The following is a 22,741-nucleotide window of genomic DNA, read 5'->3' as shown; positions in this document are numbered from 1 at the left end:
GATTTGCTTCATAATGGTGAACTCTCTTAGATTATAAAAAAGTGAGAGATGTTCAAGTTTCCGGAGCAAAGATCAATTTGGCCAGAATTAAACAGCTCTGTGTTTTTCTCTTCAATGTTCACAGTGTTACCTGTCTTCTGGTATATTCCTTATTTTATTACCAACTTATCCCATCTTTCTACCTTGCTTTTTGTGATAGTACTCTTATTGTTTTGTCCTTAATCACTGACTTTTGAATCGCTAAACTTGTTTTTCTTTTTTTCACGACCGAGTTTGTATTTGATATTCAGATCAATGTCGGAACAAGATAATGATGGTTTAGTTTAAAATAAAAATTGGGACTTCAGTGTGAATTGAGAATTTGGAATATTCAGTGCCCTTTCATAAGCCCAAGTTGTTAATTGAGGCCCAGTATTAGTTAAAAGGCCTGATGGCTTCGCATTAAGTGCTGTTCAAAAGTGACCGGTTTCAAACAGATTTCGTTTTTAATCCAACTTAAAATTTAAGTGCACATATTTCTCCAATATAAAAACATATATTCCAACCTAAACAAAACCTAATTTTAATAAGATTTATCTGGTTGGTTGACAAAAAATAAAAATAAGATTTATCTGGTTATAAAGCATATATTGAAACCCTTTCGTTATGAGTGTAAATCTATATGAGATCTGTGCATTTGTAGCTTCACTCTTCTAGCTTATTTTGCACTGCCTAACAAACACATTCAGTTCCCGTTAACAATCCCATATCATAACTTTACATGTACTACAAGCAAACGTCGTGTTCACGTATCTTTAAGAAACAAAAACTAAATACCTTTAAAAGCAATATATTATGTTTTCGAAAATTCAAAGAAAAAACTGACGAAAAATTACGCAGAATTGTCTTATTAAGACTCGTTATTGTCACTGATGATAGATCGCATCTCTGCTAATCACTGTCTTCAAAATGTACAGTGTTATTATGTGCAATATTTATCAAATGTTATGCAAATCAAGAATTGCAATCAGCACTGCGGTAGGTACGTGTGTACGATCTTGTTAAAAGCTATTTGAACTTTTCCTTGAATACCTTATAAGACTGATAAAGGTTCCTGAAGAAATGTCTTCGAGTGTTGACTAACTTGAAGAAACGGGTTTGCTCTAACCCGACTTCTCGTGCTAGTAACAACCTTAAACCACTGGCTTTTTGGATCACAACTCGCATCTCCTTCTAAACATTTGCAGCTTTTCGTCACAATGTTGTTACTATCCGAATCCACATCCAGACAAACTGATTCTCCGTTCTTTGTTATCGACGAGAGCTGCATCTTTGACTCAGACAAAAGTTTCCATCGTGAACAATAAGATTCTGAGAAATACAGACGCAGCTTCACCGACTTTCCTCTCTCATAAGCTTTTAAGCACAAGATTTTTTCTTCTGCTAGTGACAAGACTCGTTGAGAAGAAAGTCTAAAGCTTTCTGATCGATCGCAAGAACCTAGCTTAAGTTGAAACAATGACTTCCTCACGATGCACAGTCCAGTTGAAGGATGAAATATTATTTTCTTGGGGTGTGTTTCCATTAGACCTGGTCCTGAATATTGCAAAAGTTGTTTGATTAATGACACAATTAAAAGCATAAGTGTAACAAAGTTTCTAAACTAAACTTAGTTTTATATGTATTTTTTTTTATCACTGGTGTAAAAATCAAGAAACATGTAGCAAGTAGCCACTATTTTCTATACTTTTTTTTTTGAAACTAACTATTTTCTATACTTTTAAATAAACAAATCTACAACTCTAATGCCTATGAAAAAAAAAAAATATACTCCATTGGTTTCATACTTTCATGTACATTAATTTATAACAAAATTTTTAAGACCAACTTAGTTTTGTATGGATGTAAACATGTAATATAATATCTAAATTGTATTTTTTATAGCTAGCGTAAAAAATGTAAATGTATAAGAGCTACAATGCCTAGGTGTGTAACCTCTAAAAGGAGACTGTATAGAAGAAATCATCTGCAAAATTGTTGAGTTTCTTATGCTTGACCAACTCCAATCCAAAACTCCATACGTTTCATCATATCCAATAGTTTTCTCTCTTACATAATAGCTTCCTGCAAGAGTCCATAACGCCCAATCTAGGTCAAGATCCGCTGCTACAGCCATAAAACAACTCAGAAACCTATTGTCATTCACATTGTTTCCTCTTTGATCAATCCCAAACTCGCTCACAAACAATGGAAACCCTTTCTCTAGTAGAAACCCTGACATTTTCATGATGTTTTCGGTTTCTCTCCCGCAAATCTTGTTCAAGTTATCTCCTTCCCAAGAACTCCAAAACCCATACCAATGGATCTCAAACACTAGTTTCCTCCTGAAGGTTACTTCAAACGGTTTGTCTCGGAGAAAGGATAAGTCAGTCTCGTAGTTTAAACCGGAGACGATGACAAGAATGTTCGGATTCACAGAGTGGACTGCTTCAGCGCCTTCTCTCATGTACTTGTACCAGTCTTTGATGTTCTGTTTTGGACCTCTAAGCTCATTCCTTAAACTCATACCAACCACATTTGATGAAACATTAGCAAACATTGTTGCCATTCTCTTTAGTCCTCTGATCCAAAGCTGAGGGTTTAAATGTTTATCGCCAAAAAAACCGTTTCCATCATTGTCATTGCAACACCAACCAGGTTGGCTTATGTGATTGTCTAAGATCACCATTAATCTATGCTTTCCAAGAGAAGAAACCACTTCCTGTTTCAGAACAACAACAACAACAACAACAAAACTCTCATTTTTCTTAATCCAGAAACCCTAATTGATTATTATGTTTTTCTTCTAATATAATCAGGCAAGGAAGGATATAAGCAAGCTAAACCCAACAGTAATCAGAAAAATATTGAAGAGAAGACTAAGCAGACATTAAAATATTGAAACTTAGAGATAGGTTTCAGACAAGATCTTTCTTGCAAGACAAGTCTCAAAGAAAAAGTACTATTCTTATCTCTGACCTCCATACTATTCTTGGATCAAGAAGGATAAAAAGTCAACCCTTTCTGAAAATGTATTATGAATAAAGGGTCAAAAAACTTTCCTGAGAAAAATTGATTTATTAGTTATTACCTGAAAAGCTTTGATGAGAGGAAGATCAAGAATGTATGGATTATTAGCTTGAAAACCAGAGATAGCTTCAAGAAGACCAAGCTTGCGAAGAGATTGCCTCACAGTCATAATCCCAGAGAAGGATTCATCGGTTGCTAAGTAGAGAGGCCAAGTCAATCTAACGCAGTTGAACCCCATTGAAACGATCTTGGCCCCGATCGAATCCAAAGGCTGCTTGCTTAAACCTTCCGCCACCGCAGTTTCAAGATGCGACGGCCAGTTGACGCACGTGAGCTTCACTCGCCGTCCTTTGTTGCCGTCGTCGACGATCCAGCGTGAGTCGGTGGAGAGAGGGAAGGCGAAAGTGATGTTGATGATGAAGAACAGAGGAAGAAGAAGAAGAAAGAGAGAGAGGAAGAAGAATCTTTCCATTGGTCCCTCTGTTTCATTTAACCTCCTTTTACAGCCAACATGTATATATATGCTGTTGTTCAGACAACTTCCAGTTTATTATTATTAGTTTTGTAATAAGTGGAATGGTCATGTGATTAGTTTATATTTGATTGTGTCTTTTTTTTTAATGTTTTTCTTATTAAGCTTTGTCTAAAGTCTAGCTATGCCTATGATTATTCTTCTTTTAATAAAGAGAGTGATGAATCTTTGAAATTTCATATTTTGTAGGATAAATTGTTTGTTTGTTTGTTTGGGGATTATTTCTTAAGATTTTTTTTCGATCCTAATACCATGCTATGATGCTAAGATGACAATCAAAAATATTCAAATGTTATCATGTTGATCAAATTGGTAAAAGAAACAATAATCACGCATTACAACGAAATAGTCTTTATTAGAAACTTCAACAGAAAATAACATGTAAACAAACTTCATGAGTTACTTGATCAATTGTTAATGATCAGTTATATATCCTCATTTGCTTTATTGACTTTAACGATCTTGAACCACTGGCTCATCGGGTCACACGAGCTGTCTTCGCCGTTCACACACTTGCAGTTGGTAGCCACGACGTTATTGTCTCCATCTACGTCAAGACAAAGCGAGTTATTGGTTGACTTTGCAGCTAAGAGCATATTCGAGGCTGAGATGGGTTGCCATTGCGACAAACTAGGGGTCGAGCAACTCGCCTCACTGAGCTTAACCGGTGCGTTCGGTCCGGTGTTCGCCAAGCAGAGAGGTATGTTTTTAAGTTTCAAAGTGTTGTCAGTAGTGTAGTCCCATGGTTGAGATTGATTGCATCGACCGAGATTGACCTTGGTTGGATCTAAGGAAGATTGTAGCATGCAAAGTCCGGTTAACGGGTGGAAAATAAGATTGCTAACTTCGGGTTGAGGATCCGGTCCTGGTAAACCAAGTTAGTGACCAAATTATAAAGATATTAAATTGTGTAGGGACAACATAACAAAAGGTAATTATTGAAGCTACTACTTAAAATAAAGAGAAATTGCACCCAATAGCTAAGAAAAAAACAAAAATTCAATACATAAGAGCACATCCAATGCTGAAACGTTCCACTCGATAACCAAAATAGATTATTTTAATATTTTTATTTTTTTCAGATTAAAAAAAAAAGAGTCAATCGCGGGATTCCACGTGGTGGTGGAACCCGCGCACAGTTTAATTAATCCTTAGCTACGAACTTTAAGAGATTATTATGGCACAATTTCTTAAATTTTTTGGGTCCCACATATTATAAAAATCATTTATTGGTAATGATTTTTTTCTAAGGAGTTGCGTTGGAGCTGCTCTAACTAAAATCCCACCGTCTCTCCTCTTTTCTTTTCCTATCTCTCTCTAAAAATCCAATTTTTCTTTTTTTGGTTATTCTCTAAATAAGCCCTGTCAAAAAATGATATTTTGCCATTTTAATTACTAGTAATTTTTAAATTTATTAAAATAATATATTGTTGATATCTAATATTTAATCTATGTTTTTGAAACCTTAGATATCAACAATATATTATTTTAATAAATTTAACTAGCAATTAAAATGGTGAAATGTCATTTTTTGATATAATTTTAACTTGTCCAATTAAAGATTGACTTTGTACTATTATGAAATAGACAACTAGAAAATTATAAACTAAATCATGAAAATTATTTACCTTGAAGCGTGGATTGAATCAGAGACAATCTTTGCATGAAACTGTTGTTTCGAACACTTATCCAATCTGAATTCAAGACACCGTAGTACTCAGTCATTCCTACCACACCTTCTCTTAAATAATAACTTCCTTGAAGTGCCCAAATCGACCAATCAATGTCATTTTCCGCCGCCCAACCTAATATACATCCGATATACCGATCATCGTTAATGTTTCCGCCTCTCAAATCGATTCCAAACTCACTAAGAAACACCGGGAAGTCCCGGAGGAGGAAACCGCCTCCGTCGTCGATGATTTTTAGAATCTCGCCGCATGCGTCGTTAGGGTTTTTAGAACTCCATATATCAACGTTGGTGAAAGAGTATCGATGGAGCTCAAAGACGAGTTTACCGGAGAAAGTAAGGTTTACGGGTCGTGATCGGACAAAAGAGAGGTCTGTGTCGTAGCTGAAGCCAGAAAGGATTACAAGTGCGTAAGGATTTGCTTCGTGAACTGCTTCGGCTCCTTGTAGCATGTACCTACATGCATTTGGAATGAGACAAAATTAGAGCTATTTTTAATTATATCTCATTTGACAAATTAGTTTTTGTTCTTGAAAGTTAAGTTCTTGTTTCAGGTCAAACCTTTCCCATTGACCCCTTTTTTATTTTATTTTGTTTCTGTCTTTTTAAATGATATTTTAACGTTTGTTTACTGCATTTTTCCTACCATTTATTATCTCTTTTAATCATTTTGATTATTTCTCACTTTTTACTGTATATATATACTATAATATATTTTTAGATAAATAATTTTTTTGAAGATTCAAAACTAATATAATCCTATTAATCACTCACTAATATTTAAAATAAATATAAACATATGTTGATATATATTATAAAATATTCATATATTTATTCACAACATACAAAATTTAGTTAAAAAATATAATTCATGAGATTTATAACAAACTGAACTGGTATTATTTTTAGTTATAATATTCTTATTAATAATGTTTATAAGATTAATTCTCAAAAAAATAAATAATGTTTATAAGATAAATTATTTAGTATTATAGTATTGTTATATTATTATTTTTATAAAGTGATCACTCCCTGTGAATAACAATTTTGGCTCCGTATACACGTACTTGAACCAATCGTCGACGTTTTGTTTAGGTCCTCTAAGTTCGTTTCTGAGGCTCATACCAACGACATTGGATGTATCTTTGAAGGAAGTGGCCATGTAGGTCAGACCGGAGATCCATGTGGCAGGGTCAAAGAATATGTCTCCAAAGAAACCGTTGCCGTCGTCGTTGCCGCAGCACCACCCTGGTTTGGTCAAGTGGTTGTCTAATATCACCATCACGTTGTAGTTTCCCAACGTCGTCACCACACTCTGCCAAAAAAAAAGAAGAGTATTGTTTTCTCGAAAGGAAGCCAGTTAGTTTAAAAAACGTTTTAAGGTCAACGTACATTCAATTAGCTATCATGCATCCATTTATGTAATTTGATGAGAAAATATGAGTTAAAAAGTGAAAACTACAAAATTTGTAACGGCTGGTATTTGAGAAACTATTATTTAACAACTAGAAATTTTTTGAACTGTTATTAAACTACTAATTGTTGGCATAAAACTTTCATTCATTTATATATGCGAGTTCATTTATAATTTAGAACATATATAAAACAATACTATTGAAGCCCTAGATGTGTTATTTTTTATCCAAAAAATCTGAGAAGTTATATATTATACCTGGTAAGCTTCAATGAGTGGAAGATCAATCATGGAAGGGTTCTTAGTTTCGATACCAGAAATGTCAGTGTTAAGACCAAGACTTTGAAAAGAATCCCTCACAGTAACACTAGTAGCCAATGTCACATTTGTAGCCAAATCAAGTGGCCAAGTTAACCTAACACAATTGAAACCCATTGCCACTATCTTTTGGGCCACGGCATCAACCGGCTGCTTACTAAGCCCTTCCGCCACTGCAGGCTGTAAATGCGCTGGCCAGTTCACACACGCCAGCTTCGTTCTTTCTCCTTTTTCGTCGATGATCCAACGAGAGTTTGTAGAGAGTAGATATGCCATGTTTTTTGTGACAAAGGAGAACAGTAAGAAGATGAAGAATCTAAACATGCGTTTTAGCACCTTTGTTGTCTTCATGTTAGAGGTGTTTTAAATTTTGCGTTTTGAGTTTTGGGGTTGGTGAATCATATGGAAGAGACATACAAAGCTGGACCAAATTTATAGTGGGGGTAAAAATTAATTACAATTAAATTATTTGTTAACAATTATTATTATTTTTAAAAATAATAAATAACAGTATATCAGAACATAAACTAAAGATGATATGTGCACACATTTATTATTTTAATTGAATATTATTGATATACAAATCTAATATACGTGCTTGAAATTTCTATTTTACAGATTTTGTATGAGTATTTAGGAATATAGTGCAACTAAAATTAAAATGAGACATAGTAATCTTAAAAATAATAATATGGAAGACAGTTATTTTAAAAATAAAACTTAATAATATAATATAAAATCACTACCCAAAACACCATATACAAAATCTGTTGGATGAAACTTCCTTCCAACTATCGACAACTGACTAAAACACTGTGATGCCATCTGGATTATACAAATTACCGAAATGACATAGTAACTTTTTTAAAATAAATCATCTATAACTGAAACTACATTTAACAATAAATATCGACAAAAGAACATTAACAATTAAATGAATTGAGATGAAAAAAATATATACATGAAAGAAGGAAGCTTTTGAAAAGAAGGAAACATGAAATACGAGAAGGAAACATATCACAACACACTTCTTATGTTAAGTGGAAAATGACACATCCCTTTTATTAAAACATCCCTTTTATTAAAAGATAAACATTCATTAGGATTTAAATTCTCTTTTGTAAGATTTTAAATTAAATACTCCCTTTCTTATCTATACTATTAAAGTATGATCTATCCCAAGATTTTTTCTTTGATTTGCTCTGATAATTATTATTTTTTTCCTTTTGACAACAATAACTACAACAAGTTAGATATGTACCCACCAATTCAGTTAACCCAGTCAGGAGTACTAAATCAACAAATAACAAAACAGAAAGAGAACTCATAGCACCACTTACAAGCATGTCCACCATTGTGATTTGTGTTTTTGGTATATGCTTGATCGCGTTCTTATCATTCCTATATTTATGGTTAGCACTTAGCAATATTAATTATGTTTTTGGTATATGCTTGATCGCCGTTCTTATTATTCGTATATTTATGATCAGCACTTAGCAATATTAATTATTTTAAATTATTCACATCTATTAAAGTACTACGGTTCTATTAAATAAATCTTAATATTTAGAAGCATTTATTTATGCTTTTATGGTTTTATCATTTACATGAGGTATTTCGAATTATTATCACATTGACCAACGGTTCTGTTAAATAAAATTGGTCATATCTATACTATTATTTGCGAAGTAAATTTTTGGAATCGAGCTCTCACGTTAAAAGTTAGACTGGTTAATGTCGTTGTTACCCTTAATAAATTTTTTATATATAATAATTTAATTAAAACGAATTTTATATTAATAATATTAAATTTATAAAAAGATAATTCTCATATATTTTGTTGTTATCTTGAAATAATATTTATATTTCTAAAAAATAAGATAAGACTTATATATTGTGTTGTTATCTTTAAATAATATTTTTATCATAAAGATTAAGATATAAAACAATATATAATTAAATATTAATGAAGACAAAACATTTGTATAAAAATTCAGTCTAAAATATTTCTAATATATGAGTGTTTTGAAAAATTCAACACAATAATTAGTATATATATTTTAATAAAATTTTCTGTCATATATAAATTATTTTATGTATGATATAAACTTGTTAAGAATATAAATAATAACTTAACATATTGTTTTTGAAGTAACAAAATATAAAATAATAAATATCTATAAGAAGATTATGCACATGCGGGCAAGACACCTAGTTTGATAATTGACTACCAAGTAAATTTTTGCAACGGAGCTCTCACGTTAAAAGTTAGAGCGGTTAATATCGTTTATACCCTTAATGAATAATTATATAAATCAAACAATAAAAACGAATTTCGAATCAATCTGATTAAAATTAATAATAAATCGTTTATACTTTTAATGAATAAATGATATAAATTAGTCGAAAATAAAAACGAATTTAAAATATATCTGATTAAATAAGTGATTAAAATTAATAATAATAAGAATTATCTAAAATGAGAATATTTTCTCCCGAAAAACCACATCTCTTGACGTAAACACTAACTTGCGTTCTAAGTCGTATAATCTCCAACCCTTCTTTCTGTATGGGTAGTCTAAGAACACACATCGACGACTGCGAGAACTGAACTTATCACCTTTGTGATCAAGGTTGTGCGCAAACGCTAGACATCCAAAAACGCTCAAGTGTTTGTACGAAGGAGTCGTTCCATACAATATTTCAAACAGAGTTTTGTTATCCAATAGAGAAGAAGGAGTTTTATTTATGAGATGACCAGCTGTAAGAATACACTCACCCTAGTATTCAATAGGGAGATGAGCCTGAAATCGTTACATAATGAGGAAAACTGAAAAGACAAAGGTCGAAGGGAAGGGCCCTTAGTGGGCTGCTTAGTTAGTTAATGGCCAAGTAGGCTTTGGAAAATTTTAAGTAAGCTAAATGTCCCAGTTCAGCAGTCTTGCTTCCAGACGAAATTCAAGCCGTGAGTAGAGTGATGACACGTGGCATGATTTGCACATTCCTTTACGATGACGTGACATTCTATATGAAGAGATCATTCTCTTTTATATATATAGACGATATATGTGCTTAACGTTCTCTTGGTGATCAACATTGTCCGCACTTTAATCAAAAGGCATACCAAAGATTCATAAGGTTCAAAGAAGTCGACAATAAGTTTGAGAGTAATAGAGCCTATCTACAACGCACAGACGCCCCATGAGACTCTAAGGAGCCATTATTCAGAGTTGTCACATAATCTTACTGACAGTTTAAGATAAAACTGCAAGGATCTTAAATTTTTCCAATATACAGTATATAATCATACAAACACCTAGACTTGCCATACATTTTCGTAGTTACTAGCTAGAGAGTTTTATTTAAAACTTCTTCATAGTCTGAAATTAAGGTCTGGTGTAATCAGTGAACGCGAACTGGGACCAGCTTGAGAGGCACTTTCTTGACGATTGTAAGAGTACCTCCTTCTTCCACATCGATGTCTCTCTGCCTCATCCCATCAGGCAACTTCCAGTCAAAGAAGTAAAGCAAGTTTAAGAGTCCCAATTCAACAGTAGCGATCCCCATTGCCATCCCCGGACACATTCTTCGACCAGAGCCAAACGGTAAGAGCTCGAAATGTTGTCCTCTATAATCCACATGGCTGTCGATAAACCTCTCGGGGATAAACTCTTCCGGGTTTGTCCAGAGTTTAGGATCTCTTGCTATCGCCCAAGCGTTGATCAAGATCCGTCTCTTTGGAGGAATATCATAGCCTTGGACTTTGATGTGAGCCATTGTTTCCCTTGGAAGCAGAAGAGGAACTACAGGGTGTAATCTGAATGTCTCCTTGATCACGAGGTTTAAGTAAGGAACTTTACCTATATCTTCTTCAGTGATTCTCTCTTTGTTGTTGCCAAAGTGGTCACGGATTTGTCCTTGAAGTTTCTTCATCACTTTAGGGTTTCTTGCGAGTTCTGTCATTGCCCATATCATGGTAAGAGCTCCTGTGTCTATCCCTGCGATGAATATATTCTAGAAAAAAACAGAACCTAAGTTGAATGTCAAGATTCAGTTTAAAAATAAATATTAAACTAAACTTTTTATTAAACTTAGTTTACCGTGAGAAATCCCTTGATATGATCTAACGTGAGCTGCAAGGCATCATCTTTGCCTTGTTTATGCATTACATCCAACATCAAATCAGTGATATCCCCTTTTGATCTTCCTGGATGCATATGATCATCGATCACGCGTTGTAATAGAGCATCAAGCTTGAAGAAAATATCGTGGAGCCTCTTGTGCTGTCCTGAAAGCCAGTCAACGAGCCATCCAAGTCCCGCAATAGGGAAAAAATCAGAACAAGTGAAACTAGCTTGAGCTGTCTCGGCTTCGAATATAAGCTCGTCGACCTTTTCTTTATCAATAAGCTGGCTCTCGTGGAAGCTCTGTCCGAAAGCAACTCTAAACACGATACTCGCGGTTAGCCAGAATAGGGTTTTGCTCAAATCTACTGGAGATTGATCCACAGCTGATTCGGATAGTTTCTTGACTAGCAAGTTACACTCTTCCTCTCTGATATATCCAAAAGATTGAACTTTTTTGAAACAGAAAAACTCACGTACCAAGAACTTACGCCGCTCTTTCCACTCTTCACTGTAGGGCGTGAAACCGATATCTTTAAAACCCCGAGAGATTAGCTTCGTTCCGACAAGCTTAGGCCTGCTGCAACAGTCTAGGTCATGAGTTTTGAGGACTTCTTCAGCTGCTTCTTTCGATGAGATTACAGTTACAGGGATGAAACCTAAGTGGACAAGCATAACATGTCCCGCTCTTTCGGCTAGACGTTGAAGTGACCTGTGAGGCAACTCTCCAACTTGGTGTAGGCTTCCGATGATCGGAAACTCTGGAGGGCTTGGAGGAAGATTCCATTTAGAGCGTTTGATCTTCTTGCCGACAAAGATCAACGAAGTGATTTTAGCAAAAAAAAAAAGATCAACGAAGTGAAGGTTATAAGTATTCAGATAAAGCGGCAAGAAGAAAACAAAATTTTATTGGATTCTACTTCCTAATTTTAGTTAGCTTTATCTGCTCAAACTATTTGCATATATGCGTACTAGACTTTTGATATTTGCCCATTTTAAATTAAACACTAATCCGCACGCACGCTCGTACGAATATTAACTATTTTATTTTTATAAATTAATATTTAATTTTCATGATTAATTTTATATATTTTAGATGTATTGCTATATAATTAATTGTATTCAAATAATCAAGATTGAATCAGAATATAGTTATTTTTAGTATAAATATTTCGAACCCGTTACAAATATATTGGTTATTTTGATATTTTCAGGTTTTTATACATTAAAACCGAACCATCTAAACTGAGATTATCCAACTCGAAATCCACAAATAAATTTATAATATCCAAGCGGAGTTTAATTTCGAACCAAATATTCGAGACCCGAAAGAAACAATCCATACATGAATAGTTACTCCAATGTCAATGCCTAACTGATTCTATAACCAAATAAAAAACATTTTTCTATGTGTTTGGCTAAATTAAGTGAACTATAAAATTTTTAATAGTAAAATAGTTATATGGCGTGAAAAATTAAGTGACAATATATGTAATACATTTTTATTATTTTGATTTAAGGTATTATTTTGTTCACATAAACTATGTCTTTGAATTATGTGTTTAACTACGTAATTTTTCGCCGACTGGAATTAAAATAAAAATGTTAAAATATACTAAACCGAACTTTTAACCATTTCCGAAACCTGATTATTTTACATTTTGATTTTATAATTGGTACAAAGTTAATGTTGATTAACTAATAAATAAAAATCTGTAAGATTATTATTATGGTAATATAATTAATGATGTGATGTATTGTTAAAGTAATATAATTAATAAATTAGTTAAGATGAATGAAAATAAGAAAATAAAAGATGTAATAAATTTGTTGAAAATAATGTTAGTTCTATAAGTGAAATTACTAAAAAGATATTATACATTTTTTATACTACTATTCAAATTTTTTTAATTTATACTGCTATCCATGTTTCCAAACAGTACCAAAATATATTTTAATTTGAATAATATAATTTTTTTTTGGGTTTAATAAATTAATTGGCCATGCTCATTCTTCGTCCTTCCTAGGCTTCTTGTTGTGTCTTCCTCAGAGTGCTGAGATTGACTATCAAGCACGGTTTGATCCTTTCATGAACTCAATCACCACTAATAGAACCTTTAGAGTTAGATTATCAAGCACAATTTCGATTAATTTAGATAGATTTAAACCAGTTTTAACTAATACAAAACAATTTAAATCTATTTGAGTTGCATAAATCAGATTTTAATAATATTATTTTGGCTATGGCCGATTTGTCGTTTAAGGGCATCACTAACCCTTGTTTCTTAGACGATCTCTAATGGTTTACTCTATTTTTACTCTAAAATAGAATAATTCTATAATAGAGTTTGAGTTTGTTGTAATGATAGTCTATTTTAGAGTAGAAAATAGAATGATGAACAAAAAAAAAGTTACTATATATTTGGAGTAAACCTATTTTTTACTTTATTATAGAGTGAGAAATAGAGTACCATTGGAGCATTTTACTCTAAATTCTATTTTAGAGTGAAAAATAGAGTGGGGTTTGAGATATCCTTAGCTAGAATTTTTAACTAATGATTTGACATTTTTTTTTACACTTTTCGACTAAGAGACAGTTTTTATATCGCGTATTTAAGAGACAGTTTTTAACTTTTCTTAATTAAAATTTAAAAAAAACTAAGAACCGTCTCATAGCTGAAGCTAAGAACCCAGTTAAGAAACTGGGATTAACAATGGTCTAAGCGGATGCGTAGGCACCTTCACTGACTTTTAGAAATTGATTTAGTAAGAAAATGGATAAGAGAAGAGCAAGTGTGGTCGTAATTCGTCAACGTTATTGCATGCGTATCACACAATCTGAATTTTGTCATATGTTCCAACTTTCTTTTTCTGTCTCATGTGGATAATCTATTGTGGATTGCTAGCTAAGTGAAAAATGAATAAGCTTTATACCATTCTTCTTTTGCGAGTTTTCTTTGATTAGATTCCACGTCCCTTTGGTTGAAAGTTGCTCTGAAATTTATCCTCTATGTTTTTCAAAGAGATTTGTCTTGTAAAATATGTCAAGGTATGTAAATTCGATAAACTGAATGTTTTGCTCATTAACGGAACTGAATATCCAGTGGAAAAGTGCAGATAAAACTAAAATGACTAAAAGCATTTCCAATGTTTTACTCTATTTTTTTTCAAAATAGAATAATTCTATTATAAATTTGAGTTATACTGTAATGGTACTCTATTTTATAGTGAAAAAATGAAAAATAAAACGATAAACAAAAAATAAATAAAATACCATTGGAACATTTTTACTATCTATATTAAAGTGGAAAATATAAAAAATTTGGAGATGCTCTAAATGCGTGGATACCCACGTCTATTTCCACTTGGTAGATGTAAAATGAGTGATCATATTTCTAAAATCCTTTTAAGAAATCCAATGTTTTTGCTTTATAATTTTATGTCTTAACTAAAAGTACATGTTATTAAACGAATTTTGCCGTGAATTTAATAGGTTGCTGAAGATTTTTATAAAAAATATACATAAAATAACTTTGATAAAAGAACAACAAATTTATAAATAGTAATTAAAGTTCAGAGTTGTCAAAAAAAAAATTAAAGTTCAGATATTAAATTTTGAAATCAGTGAATTTTACAAAGATCTAAGTCTTTATGAATTTTCAAATTAACTAAAGTACCATAACACCTTTAATAACTCCACTAGAAAAATGTAAAAACATTAAACCCAACAGGAATTATAAAAAGTAAAGAGAATAAATACATAAAAAAATAGAACACATCAAACATCACACATACACACAAAAAAAATTAACACAACTTTCTAGGTTTAGTGGACCTAATTAAAATCGTGTCAAGATTTTACAGATTTAGTTTGGTTGGTCAGAAGTGTATGATGACAAAATGTGTTCTTGTCGCTTGACTCGCTTCCACTCGCTTAATTCGTGTTAATGTTTTGTGGTTGTAAGATGAAAGGTTTTGTTTGGTTAGTAAGAAGTACGTGATGACAAAATACGTTCATGTCGTTTGCACAATGTGTTTTGTTCCACATGTTTCAAGAGTAAAATAGAAAGTCAATGATTTCCAATACGTCCACTCAGGTAAAACTAAAAGCGATACTGAAGCTCTTAGAGGATCTAGTGATATGTACAGTTCCGACGATTCAAAAAGACAGACGGACAAGGCCACAAATCGCATACGCAAACATAACATTACAGCAACGGCATAATGTTAATTACTCAAAACATTTTAAAAATTCTGATCACATAACTCGAATTGGAACAAGCTTAAGAGGTACTTTCTTGACGATAGTAAGAGTACCAGCTTCTTCTGTATCAATATCTTCATGTGTCATCCCATCAGGCAAACTCCAATCAAAGAAGTAAAGCAAGTTCAAGAGTCCCAACTCGACAGTAGCCATCCCCATGGGCATACCAGGACATATCCTTCTACCAGAGCCAAATGGTAAGAGCTCGAAGTATTGTCCTCTATAATCCACAGGGCTATTGACAAACCTCTCTGGGTTAAACTCTTCCGGGTTAGTCTAGAGTTTGGGGTCTCTTCCTATAGCACCAGCGTTGACCAAGATCTGTGTCTTAGGGGGAATATTGTAGCCTTGAACTTTTATGTGAACCATTGTTTCCCTTGGGAGTAAAAGAGGAACTGCATGGTGTAGTCTGAATGTTTCTTTGATCACCATCTTTAAATAAGGAACTTTCTCGACATCTTCTTCAGTGATTGTCTTCTTATTATTGCCAAAAGCGTCTCGGATCTCGCTTTGAACTTTCTTAATCAGGTTAGGGTTTCTAGCAAGCTCTGTCATTGCCCATATCATGGTTATGGCCCCTGTGTCTATCCCTGCAAGAAATATATTCTACCAAACAAACAAGATAACTAAGTTAGTTTTCAGAATTATATATTCAGTTTCCATGCCAATGTGTTTAAAGAACATGGAGAAATCTTGACTTACCAGGAGGACACCTCTGATATGATCTACCGTGAGATTCAAGGAACCATTTTGGCCTTGTTTATGAATCATATCCAACATAGAGTCGACGATGTCTTGGTGATCTTTTGATCTTCCAGGAGTCAAATGATCATCAATCACACGTTGAAACAGATCATCAAGCTTGAAGAAAACATCATTGAGTCTCTTGTGTTGTCCTGAAAGCCAGTCAACGAGCCATCCAAGTCCAGCAATTGGGAAGAAATCAGAGCAAGTGAAACTACCTAGGGCAGTCTCTGCTTCGAACACGAGCTCTTCGATCTTTTCCTTGTCGATAAACTTGCTCTCGTTGAAGTTTTGTCCGAAGGCAACTCTAAACAGGATACTCGCGGTTAGCCAGAAAAGGGCTTTGCTTAAGTCAACGGCGGACCCACACACAGCGGATTCCGACAGTTTCTTGACTAGAAAGTTACATTCTTCCTCCCTAATATGCCTAAAATATTGGACCTTTTTGAGGCAGAAAAGCTCACGCACGGCTAACTTGCGCCGCTCCTTCCACTCTTCACCGTACGGCGTGAAAGCGATGTCTTTAAAGTCCCGTGAGAGTAGCCTTGTCCCGACAAGCTTAGGCCTGCTGCAACAGTCTAGGTCATGAGTTCTAAGCACTTCTTCAGCTGCTTCTCTCGATGAGACCACAACGACAGGAACAAACCCAAAGTGGAGAAGCATCACTGGTCCGTATTTTCTGGCGAGACGTTCAAGGGACCTGTGAGGCAATCCTCCGATCTGGTGTAAATTTCCGATGACCGGAAACTTAGGAGGGCTTGGAGGGAGATTCCATTTAGAGTGTTTAATCTTCTTTACGATTAAGATTAGTGTAACGAGAGTAATGAGGCAAAAACAGAGCAAAGAGATTGCCATTGTTTTTGTTTGTTTGTGCTGCCATGGAATCGATATTGCTCTCTGTTTGTTCAATATATAGTTCAACACGGCAAGTTGTAACGTTGTCGATACCGAGCCATACAATTATTACATGAAGCAAAACAGCCAATGGTCTCGCGTCTCGCTAAAAGGACATTCACTTTAAAGAAAAAAAAAGGACATCCACTTAAAGTATCACATGGGCATTGTAAGATTAAACATAATTGTAAAAGACAAGAAATAAAGTTTGAAAAAGATTCTTATGAGAACTTTTAACAACATTATGAGAGGAACTCAATAAACAATTGTCACTCATTAACTGTTTTTCACTTTACTTTTCAACTAATTTTTTTTTTTTTTTTTGTAAAACTGGAATGGATTTGTTCTAAAACCACTAAAATTTGCCAAGTTTCAAAATTTTGAATATTTTAACTGTTATTCATGTAAACAAACCACCAAATTTAACAAACAAGTATTTTTGACTATAAATTGTATCTTCTTTGTTTTCAAATTAATATAGTTTTCAATCGTTTCAAATTCAATACGATTTAAAAATATTATAAAATGAATGTCATTTTATGAATTTACTATAATTTTTAATAAAAAAAATCTCCTTTATCTTTTAAAAATTAATAAATACTATTAGTGAATTCAGTATTCAATTAAAACTTGAATTGAAAATTTACGCTTTTTTACTTTCCTGAAAAAAAAAATCAAATGATAGTTAAAATAAAATGGAAGAAGTACAAAACAATGAACCTTATGCATAAAATAATTTGGTGTAGTGAAACCATGATGAAAATAAATTACGAGTCAAATTCCTTTTAGTCATCAATTAGTAGACAGGCTGTTGAAATTAACCTTCCTTTAAAGTTCCTCGAAAGAACTATGCTAAATTGGCCACTTGCCAGATTATTTCTGATTCAAACATCCAAATGTTTAAGAAATTCAGGATGTATTGCAAATAATACCAATAAATACAGAATTAATTAAACATCAACAATTTATCTGTTCCGCATGAAGTCGCTTTGGCAACCATTAACGATCAAAACAAAAATATGGAAAAGGCCATCAACACTGTGGAGAATCATTGCTCTTGATTTCAAAAACAACGAATTAAAAGTAACATCAAATTACAGTACATATTATAACTCAAATTCAATATTACATGTCACCAACCGAAGCTATTATGATTTGGTTGGGGAATGATGCCAAAACATGCTTTATACCTAACATGACTACTACGATCAGTCGACCACCCTCGATTCTTCTTGAGGTAATTAGTTTTTAGGTCACACATTCTGCCTTTAAGGTTTTGCCCATTTCAAAGTGAACATGGTTTTGGGTTTAATGAGTTGATGGCCGTGCTCATTCTTTTTCGAATTCTAATAGCACAATCTGAATTAACCTATCAATATGAAAAAGAAATTTTAACATGTTTACCCAAAAAAAATATTATTCGGAATCACATAAAAAAACCAAACTCCTTTGAAACCATTCTTCTCTTTAACTAGTTTCTCGCATTAGATTCCACGTTGTTTATGGTTGAAAATTTGCTAAATTTATAATCTATTTTTTCATACAGATTTGTCTTTTTTTTTTTTGTAGAGATTTGTCTTCTAGTATAAGTCAAGATATGTAATTTAGATAATTTGAAAGTTTTGCTCTTAAACCAATTGAACATTAGCGGAAAAGTGTTGGGTAAAACTGAAATGATTAAAGAAAATTCCAAATGCGTGGATAGATATACATTTCTTCCCATTTAATAAATGTGAAGTGATTGATCATACTTTTAAAATTTTCTTTTAAGAAATCCTATGTTTTTGCGTTATGGATTTCAAATTTTAACTAAAACTAAATGTTAGTAAATAAATTTTGCAGTGGATTTTAACAAGTTACAAAAACTTAGATAAAATAACATATGATTTTTTCTAAAGATTATTAAACATCCAGATTTAAAAAGAATCCATAAACATACAAATTTATAAAGTAAATTTTCAAATTAACTAAAAACATCACACCCAACAGGAAAGTAGAAAAAAAATAAAGAATAGAGTAAGGACCAATAAAAATACGACACTGCAGACTCCCACACAAATTTCCAAATTGATGTCTAGGTTTAGTGTACCTAGTTTAATTCAAAATTTATGTTCACCTCTAAAAGTGAATGGTTAAATTCACTTCACTTTTTATAACTAACCAAAGTGTCATGCATAATTAGTTAAAAAAATATAAAATTAAAATATAAATGGCTGAAAAAACAACACCGATGTTAAAATTGTAAAAATTAATGGCTGAAAAAGTATAAGACCGTCTGCAAAAACCCAAAACTGTAAAAATTAAAAGTCTAAATCCTAAACCTAAAACCTAAACTTTAAACCTCAAATCCTAAACCTAAATTCTAAATCCTAAACTCTAAACCCAAAATCCTAAATCCTAAACCCAAAACTCTAAACCATAAACCTTAAATCTTAAACTCCAACTCTAAATACTACCGTAAATCCTAAATCCTAAACACATCACTTGATTAGGGTTCGGGTTTAGGATTTGAGGTTTAGAATTTAGGGTTTAGGATTGATGGTTTAGGATTTATAGTTTAGGATTTATAGTTTATGGTTTCGGATTTTATAAGATTTAAGGTTTAGAGTTTTGGGTTTAGAGTTTAGGATTTGAGATTTTAAGTTTAGGTTTATAGTTTAGATTTCAGATTTTTAGCGTTTTGGGTTTTGTAGACGACGCTGACGTTGGTGTTCTTTTTCTTAGCCATTTTAAAAAGAAAATATTATTTTTTTAACTAATCTTACATGATACTTTGGTTAGGTATAAAAAGTGGGGTGAATTTAACAATTCATCATAGGAGTTGAACCCATGTGTTGTTCATAATTAAATCGTCCTCAGATTCTGTGGTTGTAAGATGAAAGAGTTTTTGGTTGGTTAGAAGTGCATGATGACAAATAGCGTTTTTGTCGTTTACAAATGTTCATATTTCACGTGTGTTCGTTTACCAAAAATAAAAATAGATATTTCACCTGTTTTAAAAGGGAAATAGAAAGCCAATGATTTGTGTCCACTCAACTACAAGCGATCTTATAGGTTTGCGTACCACATGGAGAAACACACTGTGTATCTGAAACCACAACCGTTTAATGTGTTTAACACATCCAGTTACAGTTCGGACGATTCAGGAAGACGGACAGACAAAGCCACAAATCTCATACGCAAACATAGTATTCATACATTTATGCTTACACCAACTGCATAATGTTAATTATTCAAAACATATTTAAAGTTCAGATCACATAACTCGAACTGGAACAAGCTTAAGAGGTACTTTCTTGACGATAGTAAGAGTACCAGCTTCTTCCATGTCTATGTCGTCAATGGTCATCCCATCAGGCAAACTCCAATCAAAGAAGTAAAGCAAGTTCAAGAGTCCTAACTCGACAATAGCCATCCCCATGGGCATCCCAGGACACATTCTTCTACCTGAGCCAAATGGTAAGAACTCAAAATGTTGTCCTCTATAATCCACAGGCTTATCGATAAACCTCTCGGGGTTAAACTCCTCCGGGTTAGTCCAGAGTTTGGGGTCTCTTCCTATCGCACTAGCGTTGACCAGGATCTGTCTCCCTGGGGGAATATCATAGCCTTGAACTTTGATGTGAACCACTGTTTCCCGTGGGAGTAGAAGAGGAACTGCATGGTGTAGTCTGAATGTTTCTTTGATCACCATCTTTAAATAAGGAACTTTATCGATATCTTCTTCAGTGATTGTCTCCTTGTTGTTGCCTAGATTGTCTCGGATCTCGCTTTGAACTTTCTTCATCAGTTTAGGGTTTCTAGCGAGCTCCGTCATTGCCCATATCATGTTGATGGCCCCTGTGTCTATCCCTGCCAAAAGTATATTCTACCAAACAAACAAGATAAATTAAGTTTTTTTTAATAAGTAAGATAATTAAGTTGGTATTTAGAAATATATATTCAGTTTATATGCTAATGTTTTTAGAGAAGTTGGAGAAGTCTTGACTTACACTGACGACCCCCCTGATATGATCTACCGTAAGCTTTAAGGAATCATTCTCGCCTTGTTTATGAAGCACATCCAACATAGCATCGATGATGTCTTCATGTTCTTTTGATCTTCCAGGACTCTTATGATCATCGATCACACGTTGAAACAGATCATCGAGCTTCAAGAAAACATCGTTGAGCCTCTTGTGCTGTCCTGAAAGCAGGTCAACGAGCCATCCAAATCCAGCTAATGGGAAGAAATCGGAGCAAGTGAAGCTACCTAGGGCAGTCTCAGCTTCGAACACGAGCTCTTCAATCTTCTCTTTATCGATAAACTTGCTCTCGTAGAAGTTTTGTCCCAAGGCAACTCTAAACAAGATACTCGCGGTTAGCCAGAAAAGGGCTTTGCTCAAATCAACCGGAGTTCGATTCACGGCGGATTCCGACAGTTTCTTGACCATAAAGTTACATTCTTCCTCTCTAATATACCTAAAGGACTGAACCTTTTTGAGGCAGAAAAGCTCACGTACGGCTAGCTTGCGCCGCTCCTTCCACTCTTCATCGTACGGCGTGAAAGCGATATCTTTAAAGTCCCGTGAGAGCAGCCTTGTCCCGACAAGCTTAGGCCTGCTGCAACAGTCTAGGTCATGAGCTCTAAGCACTTCTTCAGCTGCTTCTCTCGACGAGACCACAACCACAGGAACAAAACCAAAGTGAAGAAGCATCACAGGTCCGTATTTTCTGGCGAGACGTTCAAGGGACCTGTGAGGCAATCCTCCGATCTGGTGTAAGTTTCCGATGACCGGAAACTTAGGAGGGCTTGGAGGGAGATTCCATTTAGAGTGTTTAATCTTCTTTACGATTAAGATTAGTGTAACGAGAGTAACGAGGCAAAAACAGAGCAAAGAGATCCCCATTATTTTTTTGTTTGTGCTATAGAATAGAGAAAAGAAAATGAAATTGCTCTCTGTTTGTTCCATCTATAGTTCAACTCGGCAAGTTGTCGTCGATACCAGATTTATACAATTAAATTAAGCAAAATAGTCAATGGTCTCGCGTCATGGTAAACGCACATCCACTAAAAGTCTAAAAAGTATCACATTGATATTGTAGTATTATAAACTTGATTTACTGATATTTTTAACATATCATTTGTAACTTTAACATCTTTGACTATAAACATCACAGAGGTCCAAAATATTATCACTTGCTTTCCACATGCAAGTCATGCCAAAAGAAATTATGTAATCACTTGACCACCTTGCAACATCTTTGACTAAGGCTTAGTTTCAGAAAAAATAAATCTGAGTAAAGCACTTTCTAACAAATCTATTCCTTGTTCCTGCATACACCTTGTTTGTTTCTCAGATATTCAAACCTTAATTATTTTTGGTAAAGCCTTTGTGAATACATCAGCAACTTGATCATTTGTTTAGTAGCACACCAACTTTATCTCTCCATTCTTCTGTTCTTCTCTTAGATGATACAGTTTAATATTAAAATGCTTGATTTTGCCATGAAAGACAGAGTCTTTTGAGATAGCAATATCAGTTTAACTATCAACAAAAAATCTCTGTTGGTTCTTTTTGCTCCATATGTAGATCAATAAGTAGTTTTCTGATCCAAAGTACTGCCTGATTTACCGAGATATTTGCTGCAACATATCCTATTTTTTTAACACCATGAAAACATTCCTAATTTAAAAGTGAAACAGAAACCTGTTGTGCTTCTTATATCATCG

The 22,741-nt window shown here is 33.6% G+C and overlaps 5 protein-coding genes and 1 non-coding gene across 6 annotated transcripts; 1 reads left to right on the top strand and 5 right to left on the bottom strand.

The window, feature by feature from the left end:
• The first annotated feature begins 2 nt into the window (after nucleotides 1-2).
• On the top strand, nucleotides 3-148 carry LOC125576014. The gene has a single exon (XR_007314550.1). It is a non-coding gene; the product is annotated as a small nucleolar RNA snoR137 (small nucleolar RNA).
• Nucleotides 149-813: 665 nt separating this feature from the next.
• LOC106352458 (glycosyl hydrolase 5 family protein-like) lies at nucleotides 814-3,752 on the bottom strand. The gene is made up of 3 exons (XM_048781206.1): nucleotides 3,110-3,752; nucleotides 1,975-2,740; nucleotides 814-1,575 (listed from the first exon to the last, which is right to left on the bottom strand). Exons 1-3 carry the CDS (start codon nucleotides 3,518-3,520, stop codon nucleotides 1,073-1,075), a joined length of 1,680 nt encoding a protein of 559 aa, XP_048637163.1. The 5' UTR covers nucleotides 3,521-3,752; the 3' UTR covers nucleotides 814-1,072.
• Nucleotides 3,753-3,862: 110 nt separating this feature from the next.
• LOC106350934 (glycosyl hydrolase 5 family protein) lies at nucleotides 3,863-7,959 on the bottom strand. The gene is made up of 4 exons (XM_013790761.3): nucleotides 6,943-7,959; nucleotides 6,338-6,585; nucleotides 5,209-5,726; nucleotides 3,863-4,445 (listed from the first exon to the last, which is right to left on the bottom strand). Exons 1-4 carry the CDS (start codon nucleotides 7,351-7,353, stop codon nucleotides 4,006-4,008), a joined length of 1,617 nt encoding a protein of 538 aa, XP_013646215.3. The 5' UTR covers nucleotides 7,354-7,959; the 3' UTR covers nucleotides 3,863-4,005.
• A 2,149-nt stretch (nucleotides 7,960-10,108) lies between these two features.
• LOC106349433 (cytochrome P450 71B17) lies at nucleotides 10,109-11,960 on the bottom strand. Its single transcript, XM_013789393.3, has 2 exons — nucleotides 11,103-11,960; nucleotides 10,109-11,016 (listed from the first exon to the last, which is right to left on the bottom strand). The coding sequence occupies exons 1-2, from the start codon at nucleotides 11,799-11,801 to the stop codon at nucleotides 10,405-10,407; spliced, it is 1,311 nt and encodes a 436-aa protein (XP_013644847.2). The 5' UTR covers nucleotides 11,802-11,960; the 3' UTR covers nucleotides 10,109-10,404.
• A 3,324-nt stretch (nucleotides 11,961-15,284) lies between these two features.
• On the bottom strand, nucleotides 15,285-18,357 carry LOC125609822 (cytochrome P450 71B19-like). Its single transcript, XM_048781205.1, has 2 exons — nucleotides 16,093-18,357; nucleotides 15,285-15,996 (listed from the first exon to the last, which is right to left on the bottom strand). The coding sequence occupies exons 1-2, from the start codon at nucleotides 16,987-16,989 to the stop codon at nucleotides 15,667-15,669; spliced, it is 1,227 nt and encodes a 408-aa protein (XP_048637162.1). The 5' UTR covers nucleotides 16,990-18,357; the 3' UTR covers nucleotides 15,285-15,666.
• A 1,826-nt stretch (nucleotides 18,358-20,183) lies between these two features.
• On the bottom strand, nucleotides 20,184-22,035 carry LOC106349434 (cytochrome P450 71B19-like). Its single transcript, XM_048781203.1, has 2 exons — nucleotides 21,021-22,035; nucleotides 20,184-20,896 (listed from the first exon to the last, which is right to left on the bottom strand). The coding sequence occupies exons 1-2, from the start codon at nucleotides 21,978-21,980 to the stop codon at nucleotides 20,285-20,287; spliced, it is 1,572 nt and encodes a 523-aa protein (XP_048637160.1). The 5' UTR covers nucleotides 21,981-22,035; the 3' UTR covers nucleotides 20,184-20,284.
• Nucleotides 22,036-22,741: the final 706 nt, after the last annotated feature.

This window comes from Brassica napus, chromosome A6 (genome assembly GCF_020379485.1).
Source record: "Brassica napus cultivar Da-Ae chromosome A6, Da-Ae, whole genome shotgun sequence".
In the NCBI taxonomy this organism is placed as follows: Eukaryota; Viridiplantae; Streptophyta; class Magnoliopsida; order Brassicales; family Brassicaceae; genus Brassica; species Brassica napus.
Note: the sequence above shows the minus strand (reverse complement) of the source record. Positions and strands in the feature narration are given on the sequence as shown.

Bases quoted from the DNA above. Each gene is read 5' to 3' on its own strand.
- LOC106352458 (XM_048781206.1), bottom strand. From the start codon at position 3,520: ATGGAAAGATTCTTCTTCCTCTCTCTCTTTCTTCTTCTTCTTCCTCTG. The intron at 2,741-3,109 runs GTAATAACTAAT...GTTCTGAAACAG, and splicing joins CTCTCATCAAAGCTTTTCAG to GAAGTGGTTTCTTCTCTTGG. The intron at 1,576-1,974 runs GTTACACACCTA...TGCAATATTCAG, and splicing joins TATACAGTCTCCTTTTAGAG to GACCAGGTCTAATGGAAACA.
- LOC106350934 (XM_013790761.3), bottom strand. From the start codon at position 7,353: ATGAAGACAACAAAGGTGCTAAAACGCATGTTTAGATTCTTCATCTTC. The intron at 5,727-6,337 runs GTACGTGTATAC...AAATGCATGTAG, and splicing joins AACGTCGACGATTGGTTCAA to GTACATGCTACAAGGAGCCG. The intron at 4,446-5,208 runs GTAAATAATTTT...TTGGTTTACCAG, and splicing joins GATTCAATCCACGCTTCAAG to GACCGGATCCTCAACCCGAA.
- LOC106349433 (XM_013789393.3), bottom strand. From the start codon at position 11,801: ATGCTTGTCCACTTAGGTTTCATCCCTGTAACTGTAATCTCATCGAAA. The intron at 11,017-11,102 runs GTAAACTAAGTT...GTTTTTTTCTAG, and splicing joins ATATCAAGGGATTTCTCACG to AATATATTCATCGCAGGGAT.
- LOC125609822 (XM_048781205.1), bottom strand. From the start codon at position 16,989: ATGGCAATCTCTTTGCTCTGTTTTTGCCTCATTACTCTCGTTACACTA. The intron at 15,997-16,092 runs GTAAGTCAAGAT...TTTGTTTGGTAG, and splicing joins ATATCAGAGGTGTCCTCCTG to AATATATTTCTTGCAGGGAT.
- LOC106349434 (XM_048781203.1), bottom strand. From the start codon at position 21,980: ATGGAACAAACAGAGAGCAATTTCATTTTCTTTTCTCTATTCTATAGC. The intron at 20,897-21,020 runs GTAAGTCAAGAC...TTTGTTTGGTAG, and splicing joins ATATCAGGGGGGTCGTCAGT to AATATACTTTTGGCAGGGAT.